Raw genomic sequence first — 17,187 nt, 5'->3', positions numbered from 1 at the left:
AAGGGTTGAAAGTGGGCTGTCAATGAAATGTGGGGTGTTGGTTATCGTGTTGTCTGTACCCAGCGTGTTTTCCACAGGGTGGCTTGTTAACCACCATGAACAACACAATGACAAGCCATGGATTCTCAAAGTGGCTTGTTTAAGAAAAATAAGCCACCCTGCATGGCTAATAAGCCATACTGTGGAAAACACACTGGGTCAGAAACCCTCAGTTCGACATGGTTCAACAAAAACCCACACTCAACCACTGGGTTTGCATAACACAATAACCCACACTCAGTGGTTGAGTGTGGGTTGTCATTTAACATGATCCTATGTAGATACACATAATATTAGAGACTTTGAGCATAATCAACTGCATGTTTAGAAAGAAATAAGTCCTACAACTCCCAGCATTCTCCAGGCAATGTGGCTGGCTGGAGGATGCTGGGAGTTATAAGACTTAATTCTGTCTAAACATGGAAAAGATTGGGCCCTCAGAAACTTGGTTTTTAGATTTATGTCTGTTCTGAGCGGGTTGTTATTTTGGATTGAATTGTATCATTTCAACCATTTACATTGTATTTTATTCTTTCAATCCTCCGAGGGAACATTTCTTATTGGGCACATTAAAAATACAATAAAAATATAACAATTAAATTGCACTTTTAATACTCTGCACTTGCATTATTCCAATAAGCTACTGTTAGTGTAGGTTATTGTGTTTCGTCCTTAAAAAGATTGCCAGTTGCACCTACAGATCAACTCTGGACTGGCTTTCCTTGCAATCTGAAGGCACACCCAGATCACTGATTCATGCAGAAACACATGAGGTAGGTTCCTTGTCACATAGTTAATTCCACTATAGCTCAAAGTAGAGCATATGCTTTGCTGGCTGAAAGTCCAAAGTTCAATCCATAGCATCTCCAGATGGTTCTGGGGGAAACGCCTATCTGAAAACCTGGAAAACTGCTGCCTGTCAGGCAGCATTAATGGACCACAAGTGCGAAAGCAAGGAAAACCCCATAGGGGAGTAAAAAATAGCCAAAGGCAAGGCTGGAACCAAGTAATCTTCAACAATAATATTAGTAAAAGTTTTATTAAAGTGCCAGGTGCCTACGCGTTTTGAACGCGGTTGCGTGCTTCCTCAGGGCCCTGAGGAAGCACGCAACCGTGTTCGAAACGCGTAGGCACCTGGCACTTTAATAAAACTTTTACTAATATTATTGTTGAAGATTACTTGGGGCCTTTCCACACGTCGTACTGAGGCCGCTTCTAAGCGACTCCAGTGCGACCTCAAACCGATCGTCTAGCTTACCTTTGGCAGAGACGAAAAAGAGGTGTCCTTGCCGCCGCCTCCTCCACCCACCGACCTCCTCGCCGGCCGGCAAGGAGAGCTCGGCAGAAGAAGGCGGGGTGCCCTTGCCTTTGGCTATTTTTTATAGCATTAATGAACCAACTGTTTGATAAGGCAGCTTCTAATATTCCTACTCTTTTATACATTCAAAGAGCAAAACTACATGCTACGTCTTTCATATAGCAGGCAGAAGACCCTCGCTTTCTTTTTTCCTTTTACCTCAATGTTAGCAACCAGGGCCTCAATCTGAATTAAGACCACCAAATATGGGGTTGGGAAGTTTAAACCTCCCCATGCAACTCCTTAATTTCTCTCTACTATTCACGGACAAAGAAAGGGGGAGGAAATCAATTAGTACAAATGGAGACTTATTACTTTTTAAGTCTTCTCACTGGGGGATGGGGGTGTGAAGGAAAAAGCAGCTGTTTGGGAAGGTTTAAACCTACCCTACTCATGTATGGTAGACCCTGTTCAGACGACACGCTAAGCCGTGGTGGTTAAGCATTTTGAGCTAAACATTATGGCTTAGTATGTCATGTGACCCATGACTTAGCGTGTAGTGTGAACCCTTCCTAACCTTGGTGGCAACATAACCACAATTTAAACACTCTTAATAACCATTTGCTGCAAAAGGGTTAGCGGCCTAACCATGGCTGAACAGGCCTAATGTCTCAATCTGTTTACTTAGAGGTAAAAAAAAAAGGAAGAAAGTGAGGAGCATATGCACACTACATATTTAATATAGCATGCAGTTTAGCTCCAAAGTAAGCATTTTAAACTATAAGGATGAAGTCTGTCTCCAATTTTGACTATATGTATATATATTAGTGTGCATCAACTCTTGGCAGTTTTGGAAGCAATAATTACTGTCTAAGCCAGCACAGGACCTGGGCAAGGCCCAGCAGCTCACTGTGCACACATGGAACTGCATCCCTCTACTGATGTGAACAGGAAAGATTGTTTGTGGAGAAGCTGCTCCACTTGCACAGTGAACTGCCCAAAGAACTCAATGACCAGGTTCACATGATCACCATTGCCCATTGTGTCATGCTGCTTTTGAATATTCAAGCCATGACACTGGCCTCAGCTAGATCTACCTCTTAGTCCGCGATGGAGGGGTGAAGACCTTGCGATGGTTTTATAGTGAGATCCCCCCTTTGTTTACACGTGGCGTGCGATGACCTCAGACGGAGAGGCGTCACACCCGCTTCTTTTCCAGTTAAAGGGCCAGCAGCGCATGAATGCTCATGCGCAAAAGGTAAGTTATTTTTTTTTAATAATTACTTCCCCCGTTCCCCCCACCCCAGCCCCGATGGGCACAGCGCTCCTGAGGAGTGCTGCACCCCATGCGTGGGTCCCAGCTACTCACGAGGAATCACGAGGAGCCAGGACAAACTGCAGCGCCCAGAAAAAACTGGGCCGAAAGGGGAGGGTGAGATCCCGGGGCAAGGGAGGGATCATCCCTCCCTGATCCTGGGATCCCCTGTGGGTCATCTGAACGCACCAGGATGATCCCGGGGATCACCCCGAAATTTCGCCCCATCTAGCTATGGCCACTGTTGTGTTGTCTATCCTGGATTTTAGAAAATAGCTGATTTTGCTTTATTACATTTGCTTGGAAGACTATTGAAAAAATGCTAACCTACTTGTCATAAAACAATATCAAGTATATTATTATGAAATTCAAATGCTAAATATTAATGATGAATAATTAAGAATTTGGAAATGTAAATAAATAAGAAGTATTGTATTAAATTGTATTAAAGAGAAGACAACACAGAAAGACAAGCAGGTTCACAATGAATTCTGGGTAATTGTCATAAAAAATAATGGTCAAGAAGACCTGGATGGTATCCAAAGAGAAAATGCTGATTTAAAGCCCTATCACTTGGGCCGAACAGTTATTTGAGACCGAATTATTCTAGGTCAAAAGTGCACTTAAAGATTTTGTTTTTCAATTAAAGAGCAAAGGTATACACATAAAAACCTTGATATACAGATGTCTAGAAAAATGTATAGACTTAAATTTAATTGGTAAATTTTGAGTAAATAGTTATCTTCTCAAAAGCATAATTCAAAATTGATCTTATCTAGCCTAAAAGGTGTACATGTAAGCTTTAATGAATTTTTTAGGGAAGTTTAATAACAATGAGTTAATTTAGACTGGGAGCCCTAATTTATGGGACAGCAGATAATATTAGGTATGAGGTAATTTCTACACAAAAAATATAAATATGTGCTGATATTAGAATGCAAGAGCTTCTTATTAGAAGCTCACCAAGGCTGTGTACCTCTCAGTTGAATAGCCTATTGTTCAGTATTGAATAGGAAACTTGGTACTTAGAATGAGATCTCTCCTTTTTAAGGTATTAGAATAAGAAATGTTAAGGAAATTCTATCTAAGGAACTTTACCAATGCTTTGTTTAACAACAAAAGTGTTTTATATGCACAATATATTTTGATATTGTGCTAGAAGTATATTTCTAATAAAAATGATAAATGGATCAAAAAGAAAAAACCCTTTACTAATTCTTGTTAGTACAAATCCTTGATTGCAAACCACCAACTGATCTTAGGTATACAGCGTTTAGAAGTGTTTTTATCTGCTATATGGCAGATAAAAGATCTTGAACTACAAACAGATAGGTCAGATAAAATTAAATAACTGTCCAGACTCTGGGACTGTGGGTTATGCCAGGGTTAAATAAGCCACGATGGGCTGTTTGATCGTCCGAACAACATCAATATGTTTCTGTGGGAGGATCTACACTATTGCTTTTAAAGCGCTTTAAAGCACTTTGAAAACGTTTTGAAACCTGTATATGCAGTGTGTCCTGGGCCCCAACAGTTGTCAAAACTGTTATAAAGCGCTTTAAAGCACTTTAAAGCAGTAGTGTAGATCCCCCCTTAGTGAACTAATTCTCTGTATAACAACTAGGATTATAAAGCACCATTTTTAAAAAATAAAGAACATCTACTGATGAGCAAGAAAGAGAGAAAACAAGAGGAGAATGGGTGGGGACAATATTAGGAATAATATGGGAAATCATCTTTATGGGATCTTGATAAATACTCTTCACATTCCTTGAATATTAAGTCATTAAATAAAGGTTCAGAGTGCAACTGTAATCTCAAACAAGTCTTAAGCAGGACCAAAGTCCATCCTGATAATAGGGTTATGTTTCTAGTGCAGCTTTTCAGTCTTTTTGTGTGTGTGCCCAAATACTTTTCTTTGGTTTATAAGAAATTAAAGCACCAAGTACAAATGTTGCAATGGAGAATACTGTGTCTTGCTAAATAAATCAATCCCCAAGACCCTTTCTTTAGGTCCGTTCCAGCATAAAATAAAGGTTTCTGGCATCCCACAAGCGAAAGGCCATGGGGCAGAACAGATTTTCCCCAGCACTAGACAGAGAGTTGTAGCCAATCTTAGCTTCCTGATGAGTCTTCCTGTATGATATATGTGTTTGTTTACTTCTGCAAGTAATTAGTGGTAGAGTATTTTGGATACTGACAATATCCAAGTAACTATTCTACAGTAAACCAATGCCTGGAGAACCCTTACAAGACATTGTCACTGAACCTATGAAGTTTAGGGAGAATATTAGTATATGGGGGAGAATGGGATATTCTGGCTTTATAGCACAGCTTTATAGTGCAGTACATCAAATTCATGAAGGAAGCAACAGCAAGTATGCTCAGTTTCCAAATGACCGTGGGTAGTAGAGGTCATGTTTAGCGGGAGGGAATGAATTTTGTTTTGATGTATGCAAGCATAGAAATGGTACAGGCTACTATTGATAGATGACACCCATCACCCAGCATTCAGTTCAGAATTTGGATCAGCAAACTAAGCTATTAAAAAGAAAAGAAATGGAAATGAATTACATTAATTCTCCATTAATTTGTGTTCCTATTGTAATATGTAGGCCCAAAGTGTATTGCATAAACTCTTCCCCTTCCAAGTCATCTGTTGGATCAGAACCAATGATCAGATGAGTGTTGTATTTTCTTTGCAGAACTGCTCAACAGACAAAATTCTTTCAGTAACAACTTTAGTGTTGTAATACTCTTGTCATGGGACATTGTTTTTATCCCTGTTATATAAATTGATCCTTTCAAATACAGAGTGTGAACAATGATTATATTTTCTGCTGGTACTCTCTTAATATGCCAGTAGCTACTCATTCACATGTAAAAAGAAGCTAGGCAACAGAAATGTCTGAGGACAATTTCAAACCTATCAATCTATCTTTTGTCTTATATAAGAGAACTGTTATCATAGGATAGGGATGGAAAATCTGTGGCCCTCCAGATGTTGTTATGCTCCACCAGTCCCACCCAGTATGGTCAATAGACAGGGATGATGAGAGATGTAGTCCAACATCTGGAAAGCCAATGGTTTCCCACCCCTGTTATAGAAGAAGAAACAGGAACACCTCTTAAAATGTTTTTAAAAATCAAATATTCTGATATTCACACAGAGCTAAAATCACACTCATATGTAGGTGTAGCAGAATGTCGCCACTTGCACAGCTGTTTGGTTAGGAAAGATTTTGAATACCAAACATAACCAACCAACATAGGTGTATGGGCTCCTAGAGTACAGGATTAAAAAAATATTAAATTCATAGCAACTGGACCACACTTCTTTCTTTCTACATGATTGTGGCATATCTGTGTTTAAAATACAGATATGGTATTGTTGAGACCAGTTTGTCCTTCAGAAGAAATTGTTTCCAGAATTAGTGAGCAGAATGATTAATTTTCTTGTTATACATTAAAGCCATTGTTTTCAGCTACCTTGATTTTTTCAAAAAGTAAGGTTGGGCACATATTTTTAAAAATGCAAATTAAATTTGTAGCTTCCATAATCTTGCACAGCCAAATGGCCAACAATGTGGAAACTATCAGTGATTACTACATAACGTTGACATTCCTGCAACAGCAGAATTCCATCACCCATAACCAGTAACTGGAACCATGTGCTCAGTCTGGTACCTAAGTGCTATATAGACAGCATCATTATTTCAATGTCTTATTCCACTTCACTTTTTAATATGGAAGTATTTGTCCTCTCTAAAAGCTGCATTCTGTAACAGTTTTGAAAGCACTGTTGTAACAGTTACTTGTACAACACTATATACATATATAACTGTTCTTTCTCGACAAAGTGGAAACATCCTCTTATTTATTTATAAACTGAATCTATTTTTTTCAGCTTTATATTCTGCACTGGCCTACACTATTAGATATATTTATTGTAAGGAACTCAAAATATAAAGAAAATTAAGAAATTCTCTAAAAGCATAAGAACAGAAAAATATATAATCAATATGTAAACACCTCCTTTGCTGCTTGATCTCTATGATATTCAAGTATGATATCCTGCAGAGCCACAATTGCTAAAAACACACAGAGACCCTCGATTCTGGCAAGTTTGTTCTCCACAAATTCATGCAATTTGTATGAAAGAAATTTTATTTTGTATTTTTGCACACGTTATCTTATGTGCAGTTTACAGAAGAATGAGCCTAGTATAGGAAAAGAGAGATATTTATAGCACCTTAAGCTCATTCTATTGAAGCATCATAGACAACAGCTTACTTTTATGTCAGGTAGGTCTTAGGATGCCACAGGCCTCTTATTGGCCTGGTTCACATGTAATGACATCCCAGAGTGTGGGTTGAGTATGGTTTGACACTGAATTGTGGGTTGTCATTATGTGCGAATGCTGCAATATGGTTCAACTATGGGTTAACTATGAATAATACAGGAAGAGAACCCATAGTTTATGAACTCTGGGTTGTATGTAGTTAACAAACTATAGTTAAACCACAATGCAGGTTCACATGTAATGACAACCCATGATTCAATAACAACCCACAATTAAAAAAACATCCCATACTTTGTGAATCAGGTCAGGTTCATAGTGCAAAATCTCTGAGTAACAGAGACTCAATTATTTCTTCTCTCCAATTTAAGAATACAGCATGTAAAAGCCAAGCTAGATGGGATGAGGAGATATGTGAGCAGAATTCAATGTCATATAAGGGTATGCCCGCTTGTGCTATAAAAAATTCTCCTCGTCCCCTCACTTTTAAAGCCCCACACACCCTCCAAAAACTGCTCCAGAGAGTTCCCCAACTTCTGGAGCAGATTTTGAGGGCATCAGGGAGGAAGGAATCATCCCCCCCCCATTTCCCAAGTCCGTTCATCAATGGGATGAGCTAACTTGATTCCACCCCATGTGTAAAATCTTCTGGAAAGAAAGGGTTGAAAGGATCAGTTTTTAACTAGGGCCGATCTGGTGATGAGTGTAGAACCCTCCTCCTATCCACAGCCCCCTTTCCCAAGCGCTTTTCCCCCACCTGAGCATAGTATTAGAACTAGGTTGGAAATCAAAGTACCTATAGAAAGATATGCTTCAGATTGTACAAAGGTAAGCTTCAGGTGATGGGAGGATTCTGCATGCCATGTTGCTGTCAAAAATGATCCTCCATTTCTTTCTACATCATTGAGGACCAAATACTGTATTTAAACACACAAATGTCACATCTAGTTTGAACCTCAGAAGTTAATTCCTAGTTATACATTCATATAGTGCCAAATTAAAATACATTCTTGTCTCCCTTAGCTATGATTAAGGTTTTGTCTTTTATTGCAGGAGGGCTTTGGAAGATAAGGCTTGTCAAAGTACTTACAAGTGCCTACTAAGAGATTACTAGCTCTGTAAACTTACTTTGATTTGTCAACAAAACTGCAGGAACGACAATGATGGTAATGAGAACTGCAGCCCCAAGAAGTCCCAAAAGCCATTTCGCTGCAGCCTGGAAACAAACAAAGGAAGTTAGAAGTGTGTAAGCACGTATGACGAGCACTGCTGGATCAGGCCAGAACCCTATTTCTCACAGTGGCCAACCAGAGGCCTATGTGAAGCCCACCATCAGGACATGAGGGCAACAGCTGTCTCCTGCTGTCTCCCAGAAATGGTGCTTGTTTGTTTTAGGATGAAGACTGAAAGCCACATCACATCTAGCCTGTTTGTTTTAGGATGAAGACTGAAAGCCACATCACATCTAGTCAAATGCGTGGCTCCCATCACCGCTGCCACATCGCTTCCTGAAAACAGGAAGTAATTAGCCCCATTCAGTCCAGTAGGAGAGAGCAACAACCGTACTTAATGAGGTTTTTTTTTGCAGTGCAATAATGGCCAGAAGGGGCGGAAAACGTGCGAGAGGCAGACGATATAATGTGAGTAATTCACGAGTGCCCAGTAACAAGCATGCAGTAAAACGCTTGTCGGATAGAGCTTTTATTCAGCATTTTTAGAGCAGCTGAGCTGCTTAGAAAGCAGACTTACTGCATTAATCCAAAACTACATTTCATTTCCCTTTTTTCTCTAGGTTGAACTCGGGGAGTGGGGGTGGGAATGGTTCTGCAAGTTTGTAGCAGAAGCCAGCTGTTGCACAGTACTGATTAGCTTGTGCCTATCATTCCACCAAGAACACCACACACACACGATACCCAAAACAGTTACAGTCTCTTGTAACATGCTTGTAACTTCAAGAGTTATGATTATGAGGTTGAGAGCATCTAACTTTGGATAGGATCTGGCTGCCCACCAGTCTTCTGTTTAATTGCTTCCAGATGGAGAGCTCCAAGTGCTCATCAAAAAGCACTATGCAGCTATTCCTTCTTTTCTTCCTTAACAGTCCCCCCTCCCACCCATCCCTGGTCAGAAAAAGGATGGACGAAGTGATGGGAAAACACAGGAGGGCTACAAATTGATGATCATGTCGTCTGGGCCCCCGTAACAGACATCCCCACCTGGGCCCTCCAGATGTTTTGGATCTCAACTCCCATCAGCCCTAGCTAACATAGCTAAGAGTCAGGAATTCTGAAAGTTGTCATTCAAAAACATCTGGAGGGTACCAGTTTGGGGAAAACTGTCCTATAAAATGTATTTACTGATTATATTTCTGTACTGCCCAATAGCCAAAGCTCTCTGAGCAGTCCACAAAAAATAAAACCACAAAGTACAGCATAAAACAATATAAAAGCATAAGACTATAATATAAAAGTACAACCAGAATAAAACCCAGTAGCAATGCAAAGATTTAAGATACATATTTAGTGATTCAGTTCAGAAAATTCAGTGAATGAGGCAATGTGATTGGACAATAAAAGCTTGGTCTGGAAGCACCCTTTCTCTTGTGTTATATATCCAGCATTAAACAATAATTCATATTCAAGAAGCAATATACCTCTGAATGCTGGAAACAGACGAGGAGTGTTACCTTTATACCCTATTTGTGAGCTTCCAGGGCATTTTGCTATCCACCACTGGAAAAAAGAATGCTGGACTACGTGGTCCAATCCAGCAAAACTCTTATGTTAACAAATTGGATCTAGCTGGCTGAGGAATGCTGGGAGTTGTAGGACTTTTTTCTGTCTAAACATTCAAAGGGCCTGTTCAGACAACACGCTATGCCATGGTTAGGCCGCTAACCCTTTTGCAGCAAATGGTTAGTATGTGTGTTTAAACCATGGTTATGTGGCCATCATGGTTAGGAATGGTACACATGACATGCTAAGCCGTAATGTTTAGCTCAAAATGCTTAACTATGGTTACTTAGCATGTTGTCTGAACAGGGTCTGTGAGTATCTACATTAAAGCATTTTAATGGCTTGTCAGAGAATAACCTGAGGCCATATGTATGATTTTTGACACCAGCATATGTGAATGTGTATCAGATCTCTGCAATCTATAGCTATTTTTTAAAAAAGATATATGTCGGGGCTCAGTTCTGAAAGCCCTTAGCCCTAATCCCAGATGTGGAGATCATCATCAACTTATTATTATTTGTATGCTGCGTTTTCACAGTAAAACATGCTAAACACAGCTTAGAGCAACATCAGAAAAATGTACACAATAAAATACAACATTTCAAGACAACTGAAAACTGATAACCACACAAAGAGAAGTGCTGGATCAGACCAAAGGCCAGCATTCTGCTCCTACAGTGGCTAAACAGCTGCCTGTGGGAAACCCACAAGTAGAATAGAAGTGCAATAGCACCCTTCCAGCAACTGGTGTACATTGACATACTGCCTTCTGGTACTGGGTAATATAGACATCTTGACAAATAGACATTGGTTAGACTTATCTTCTAGGAACCTGAATCTAATCGCCTTTCGAAACCATCCAAGGCAAGATCCATAGTTAAGCCACCCTCATAAAAGGTTGTCTGTGGTTAGGAGGTGCACTCTGCACATACTCAGAGGCACCTTCGCTTTCTTTTGATTTTTTGGTCACATGCGTCAGGACTGAACCTGAGCGTTGGAATAAGAAGAGGCTCTGCGGATTTCCTCCTGGCGAGCCGCCAGCAGCTCTAATCTGGTGTTTTCATTGGCAAAGGGAGAGGTGCGTCTACCAGCACGCCTGCCTGCGAAAAAGGAGGACGCCCGCCTGAGGTGCACGGAAGGAACAGCAGAGAGGCGGCTTCCAAGTTTGGCCTGCGACCGCAGCCTACTTTGCCCAGGAGCAGGCACCTTGGGGCGGCCAGCGCGAGGGGGCTTTCCGCAGCTTTCCGCGCAAGAGAACTTCACAAAGAGGGGCAGGGTTCCCTTGACTAACCTTCATTGCGGGAGGCTTCGCAGGGGCGAGGAAGCAGCACCAGCAGCCGCGGCAGACGCCCTTTGCACCCCCACCCCCCTTTGGCGCACCAAGAGACTTCGGTTCTGGACACTCCGAAGTCCTCGGTCAGCAGTTCTAGTTAACCATTAGCGAAGTCCAAAGGCGAGGACCGTCGAGGGGCAAAATCCTCGCTGCTGCTACTGCTGCTGCTGCTACTCTTCTCCTCGGGTTCGGGCAGCTACGGTGGCGCGCAACAGGCACGGGAAAGCAAGGAGGGAGGAGGGAGGATGGGTGAAAGTGTCAGGAAGAGACGGCGAGGGCGGCGGCGGGGAAAGGGAGAAGAGAAGGCGGGGAAGGCAATGAGGGCGGGCGGTGGGTGAGGCAGCGGCTTTACATGAGCTAGCCAGTCTGAGATAGAGCCGAGGCGCAACAACTGCACGCGGGAGCTGGCCTGAGGAAAGGGCGAAGGCAGCGTCAGTTCGCCAAAACCCCAAGAAGCAGCTTGTGCCCAGAGAAGGGCGGGCTCACGTGTGAAAAGTACTTCAGGACGTGGGCGTGCGCTGCTCAACCGGTGGAGCTTGTGCGTGCTGCTGAGGGGGGCAGAGTTTTGGCGCGCGTGTGGAGAGAATAGACCCACACGCGCACGCCGGGGACCAAGCCAAGCCCACGCGTCCCGTTTTAAAAGAGATGCCAACTGATTACTAACAGTGCTAGCTTCGCAAGCATGAAAGACCTGCCTTGGAGAGGACAGTATTTGGTGTTCAAAAAACCCAAAACAAAACCCAGTTGAGTTTCAGCCCGTTTTTTTTGTTTTTGTTTTCGTGCTTGGAAAGAAAACCCAATGTGTTCAATGGGGTTTGCTGCCATCTAACTGTGCTGTCTCGGATGTAATGTGATACTGTTTTGCAGATGTTTGGCTTTGTCACCAGCCGCAGGAATTTGGTATGGGAAGAAGTCCTAACAACATTAGTAAATCTGCTTTAGAAGCTCTGCTCCTTAACACTCAGTGATATGGCGGAATAGCACAATTACACAAGTGGAAAAACTCTTCATGAACAATACTGCATTTTCCCTGCTCCAAAATAAACTTTTTATTTATCTCCATTCAAGGTTGTTTACATGTTCTTTAGATGCCATGGTGACGCTCCAGTTTCACTTCTGTTTTTAAAGAGCACTTTCAGTGAGGGTTTTTTTAGAGCAGAAAAAGTGCAGCATTACTTGTAAAACCAAAAAGAAACCAAAACACCTTTTTCCACTTGTGAATTGCACTATTTTGCTATACCACAGTGCTATCTAGAAGTTATATACAGGAAAAGCAGGAAAGAAAAAGCTCTTTGTGTTGAACTCAGATTTCAGTTTGGATGAAAGGGAAAGTAGATACTGTGGATTAACAGCCTCATGTAGAAAAGATCTCTGATGGGGAAGAGAGGCTGTCAAAATATAAACTGGATCAAACTGAACTTTAATTTCCTATCCCTATCTCCCACACCACCCCAAAAGTCCAACCAGTGTCCAGTGTACATGTTGCCCCCCAAAACATGCGCCCATTGGAAAGACATGTATGGGCATATGGAATGAAAGATGTGGTTTGTGATGTGGTGAATGCTCAAAAAAGAAATGACTCACTGATAACATCAACTCCTAGTAGAATCACTCAGAAGTAAGTCCCATTGATTTCCTTGAGGCTTACTCCCACTCCCACTACAGTATTTATTTTATTATATTTCTGTACTGTCCAGTAGCTGAAGCTTTCTGGACACCTCAGTATACTGAAGCTGCAAACCTAAATTGCACTCAGGGCAATTTACAAACAAAAAATGCTTATAAAAATCTATATTGGGGAAAGGTGTGCACAAAAGTGTGTATAAGAAAGCATTATATAAGGGAAATTTCTGGGAAAACCATATATTAAGAACCATGTACAAAAGTGTACAATATATATATTAAGAAAAATGCATATATAAAATGTATATGAATTTCCTGTGGGCTTTGCAGAATTGTGCGGAAACAGGAAAAATTGAACTGAAGGATGGAACAGGAAGAGACTGAAAGAGACTGAAATTAAACATTTCCCTCATCTCTAGTTTAATGCTATTTTATTTTATATACAATTTTGTCATATTTGTAGATTGCCTTGAATGCCCTTAGTAGAAAGGCAACACATAAATGTAGTCATGAACAAATAATTAAACACAAAAAGCTAAGAGCTCTGCTGGTCAGTCCAAGGTTCTACTGAGCCCTTCAGCCTATTTTTAATAGCAAACAGCCAGATGCCTTATCTAAGCCTATAAGCACAGCACAAAGCTCCTTTCCCGAACATCCAGAAGTCAGAATATCTCAAAATACTAGAACCCGGGGTCATCCCATGAAGCTTATCGGTGTGAGATTTCGGACATATAAAAGGAAGTACTTCACACAGTGCATAGTTAAATTATAGAATTCACTACCACAAGATGTAGTGATGGCACCAAGTTGGATGGCTTTAAAAGGGGGTTGGATGAATTCCTGGAGGAGAAGGCTATCAATGGCTACGTGCTCCAGTATGTGGTTATGTGCTCCAGTATCCGAGGCAGTAAGCCTGTGTGTGCCAGTTGCTGGGGAACATGGGTAGGAGAGTGCTGTTGCACCATGTCCTGCTTTGTTGATCCCTGGTCGACAGCTGGTTGGCCACTGTGTGAAGAGAGTGCTGGATGGACCCTTGGTGTGATCCAGCAGGGCTCTTCTTATATTCCTCTGAACACAGGCGTTCCATTTAGCCATCATGTTTTCAAATACAGTAGCTGGATCTTGCTTCTGCTTTGCATTGAACTTTTTATTTGTTGCAAACATCCCCCACCCCACCCCCTCTATCATTTGATGTTCAAGGTGGGACTCATAGTAGAAGAATGAAACAAATGCAAAAGCATTTATTCTGTGTGGTGTAGTGGTTGGAGTGTTGGACTACGAGTGAGGAGAGTCAGGTTCAAATCCCCACAGAGCCATGAAGCTCAGTAGGTGACCTTGGGACTGCAGTCACGATCAGCCAAACTTACCTCACAGGGTTTTTGGAGGGGTGGGGAGAGGTGAAAATCGTGTGTGCCACCTTGAGCTTCTTGGGGAAAGGTGGGATATTAATGAAATAATAAAAATACAATGGTAAGTTTATAGAGGCTGGTGGCAGAAATGGATCATGCAATTTCTTAATTTGGCCAAATCTGCTTTGGGCATCATGGATTCATATGATGCTGGAGACTGTGTACATTTTTGGCCCTTTTTGCTTCATAACAAAGTAGGGCCTAATGCACCAAAAGCATTCTAGACAACTAGAGAAGCAGGCATACCCTGTTGTTTTCTTATATAGTGAGAAACTAATTTAAAAACTGCACAAGGACACATACAGACAAGAATAGCAGCAGAGCCAAACCACAGGCTATATTGTATCTTACAGTGAGATTTTAAGGTCAGCTCTGGAAAGACAACTATGTCCATCACCTTTAACCTCTAAAGGAAGCAGTATTTGTCTATACCTGTCCCTGCCCAAGTAATTATATGAGATTGCAAATCTGTTAACTTTTAGGCTGTTTAAATTGCACTGAAATCAGTGTGATTTCAATAACCTAACTGTACAGTATTGCAGCCATATAGGATCAATCCTGTGCTGTAAGTCTTACTGAATTCAGTAGTGCTTATTTTATAGTACCTAGGCTTTCAGCTTTATAGTTCTTTGCAAGACAGGTGTTGATGATAAAACCTGTTTTGCAAATGAACCCAGAAGAAATTTGATTTCTGCATGCTACACTTCTTTCATATATCAGTGTCAACAATAGCCTGATTCATTCAGGAGCTCCATAAGATAAAAACCTGCTATGGTTACTTTAGGGCTTATCATAATCCATGTCTTGCCAACTTCTGTCAAAAAATAATTAAATAAAACTTGTGAGGTACACATATTTCCTCCTGGGCAAGATTCAGAGCAGCTGAAACCGATAGTCATGCCATGATTATTGAATTTATAAAACCAATATTTTAGTAAATTGAAAAGGGTTATTTCCCATGCTCTAGCAATAAATCACTTTTTGAAGTGATAATAGTCACGTATGCCTTTTGCTGTATTTCCACAATCTGTCCAGTGTTTAAACCATAAAGCACCAGAAATACATTTTTACATTTCATAGTGTGCTACCTTACTTGAAAGCAGAGATATAAACTGTTTCACACAGATGCTAACAGTGCAATCCTATACATGTCTACTCAGAATTAAGTTCAATGGGACTTAGTCTTGAGAAAAATATATAGCAGGGGAAGCCATATTTGCCCCCCACCCCACCCCTGGACCTCGCTGCAGGCTGTATTACTACTGTGACTGATACTCCAAGAAATTTTATGGGCTGGGGAGAAAAAACACTGATTTTCAGCAAACCATTACAGAATGCTACAATGGCCACATTTAGCAGCAAATTGGCCATTTTTAATTTTGTTTTGCTGCTGCCATGAATTTTGTGGCACAGAAGCAGTGGTGGGGCTACAGCGGGAAGCTACAGGGAGCATGTAGTGCATGGGTAGGGTGGCCATATAAAAAGGAGTACAGGGCTTCTGTGTCTTTCACAGTTGTATTGAAAAAGGAATTTCAGCAAGTGTCATTTGTATACATGCAGCACCTGGTGAAATTCCCTCTTTATCACAACAGTTAAAGCCACAGGAGCTATACTAGAGCGACCAGATACCAAAGAGGGCAAGGCTCCCGCAGCTTTAACTGTTGCGATGAAGAGGGAATTTCACCAGGTGCTGCATGCATACAAATGATGCCTGCTGAAATTCCCTTTTCTATACAACTGTTAAAGACACAGGAGCCCTGCCCTCCTTTCCATATGGTCACCCTATTCATGCATTCTAAGCTGCTCCTTTCACAGTAGCCCCATTCAGACATTCTGTACCTGAATAGAGCAACACATGAGAAGAGCGAGCTCCATCCCCTTCCCTCTCTTTCATCATGTTTTCTTGCCCTCAACTTGTGGAGGGTGACTGTCTGAAAAGGAGAGCCTTACTAACAGCACAATCCTATATAAGTCTACTTTGAAGTTATTTCAATAGCACTTAACCCCAGGTAAATGGGTTATAGGATTACAGCCTGAACGACTTGATAAAAAGATCATAGCAAGTTAAGTCTGAAAAGATACAGAATGAAAAGCAACACTCATGAGAAAGGAATGAAACTAATGTTAAAATATACCATGTTAAGGACAAGAATCCAGAAAGAAAAAGGAAAAAATGAGATTGGAATGTTGCAGATATAAAGAAGTAATGAGAATAATGTATAATGTAAAATATATTTTCAGTCAGAACACGGTATGTTTTTTGAGTGCCACCAATTTTATGAAATGCAACTCTTGGTGGATTTTGTTTGTTCTAGTGTGTGTGTGTTAATATGAAGCTGAACAAACAGGTAACACAGCAGCAGTAAGACAAGGGCCCATTGTTCCACTAGGTCCCACTAGAGACCTCTACAGGTCTGCAAAATGTAAGAGCCAAAAGGTCAAATTCTGCCCTCTCTGACATCATTAATGGCAATATTCCCAGGTTCTTCATGGGCTCCAGAGGTTTCATTATGGATTTCTCAAGCCTTGCTTGCAAAAACAACGGCTTACATTCTGTAGTTTTTGTAGTGATTGGTCTCCAAATCTATGAGACTGGCAGTGCTCAGGTGGAGGGGTGGAATTCAGCGGGCCTGTTCTCACGAGACATCATCCCATTGTGGGTTATTTCACTCTCAGCATATTCTAGGGTTATGCAAGGATTGTGTAACACAACAACCCTTGATCAGGGGTTGCATATAAATAAACTCCAGAGTGCACCATGGCTCACTGTGGCTTAAATGTATTTTGTATTTGCTGCCCCCACCCCCTCGATCAGAATGGAGAGGCGGGTAAGAAATTATTATTATTATTATTATTATTATTATTATTATTATTATTAAATAATTTCCTGAGAACTGAGTTAGTGAATATATATTTGTGATAAATGGAAAACAACCCCATTGATTGAATTTTGCCAAAATATTATTTATTTATTTAAAATATTTTAATGTCACCCTTCATTTACAATACCAGGGTAGTATACAAAATGTACTAAAAATCCTAGTATGATATATATAATACTATAATAAATAAATAATAAAACAATTAAACAACACCAGCAATAAAAGACAGAAAATAGTGAGCTCACATAAACCAG

The 17,187-nt window shown here is 40.9% G+C and overlaps 2 protein-coding genes across 2 annotated transcripts in view; one reads left to right on the top strand and one right to left on the bottom strand.

The window, feature by feature from the left end:
• The window catches only part of DPP4 (dipeptidyl peptidase 4), a 66,006-nt gene extending 54,819 nt beyond the window's left edge, over positions 1–11,187 (bottom strand). The window contains exons 1-2 of the mRNA XM_063116478.1: positions 10,978–11,187; positions 8,080–8,167 (exon numbers count right to left, since the gene is read on the bottom strand). Coding sequence (XP_062972548.1) covers positions 8,080–8,167; positions 10,978–10,983 — 94 coding nt within the window. The 5' untranslated portion in view covers positions 10,984–11,187. The remainder of the gene's footprint in view (positions 1–8,079; positions 8,168–10,977) is intronic.
• GCA (grancalcin) overlaps positions 1–17,187 on the top strand; it is a 216,414-nt gene that overhangs the window by 14,539 nt on the left and 184,688 nt on the right. The window lies entirely within an intron of this gene.

Source organism: Elgaria multicarinata, chromosome 2, assembly GCF_023053635.1.
Source record: "Elgaria multicarinata webbii isolate HBS135686 ecotype San Diego chromosome 2, rElgMul1.1.pri, whole genome shotgun sequence".
NCBI lineage: Eukaryota > Metazoa > Chordata > Lepidosauria > Squamata > Anguidae > Elgaria > Elgaria multicarinata.
This window is presented reverse-complemented; position numbering and strand designations above follow the sequence as displayed.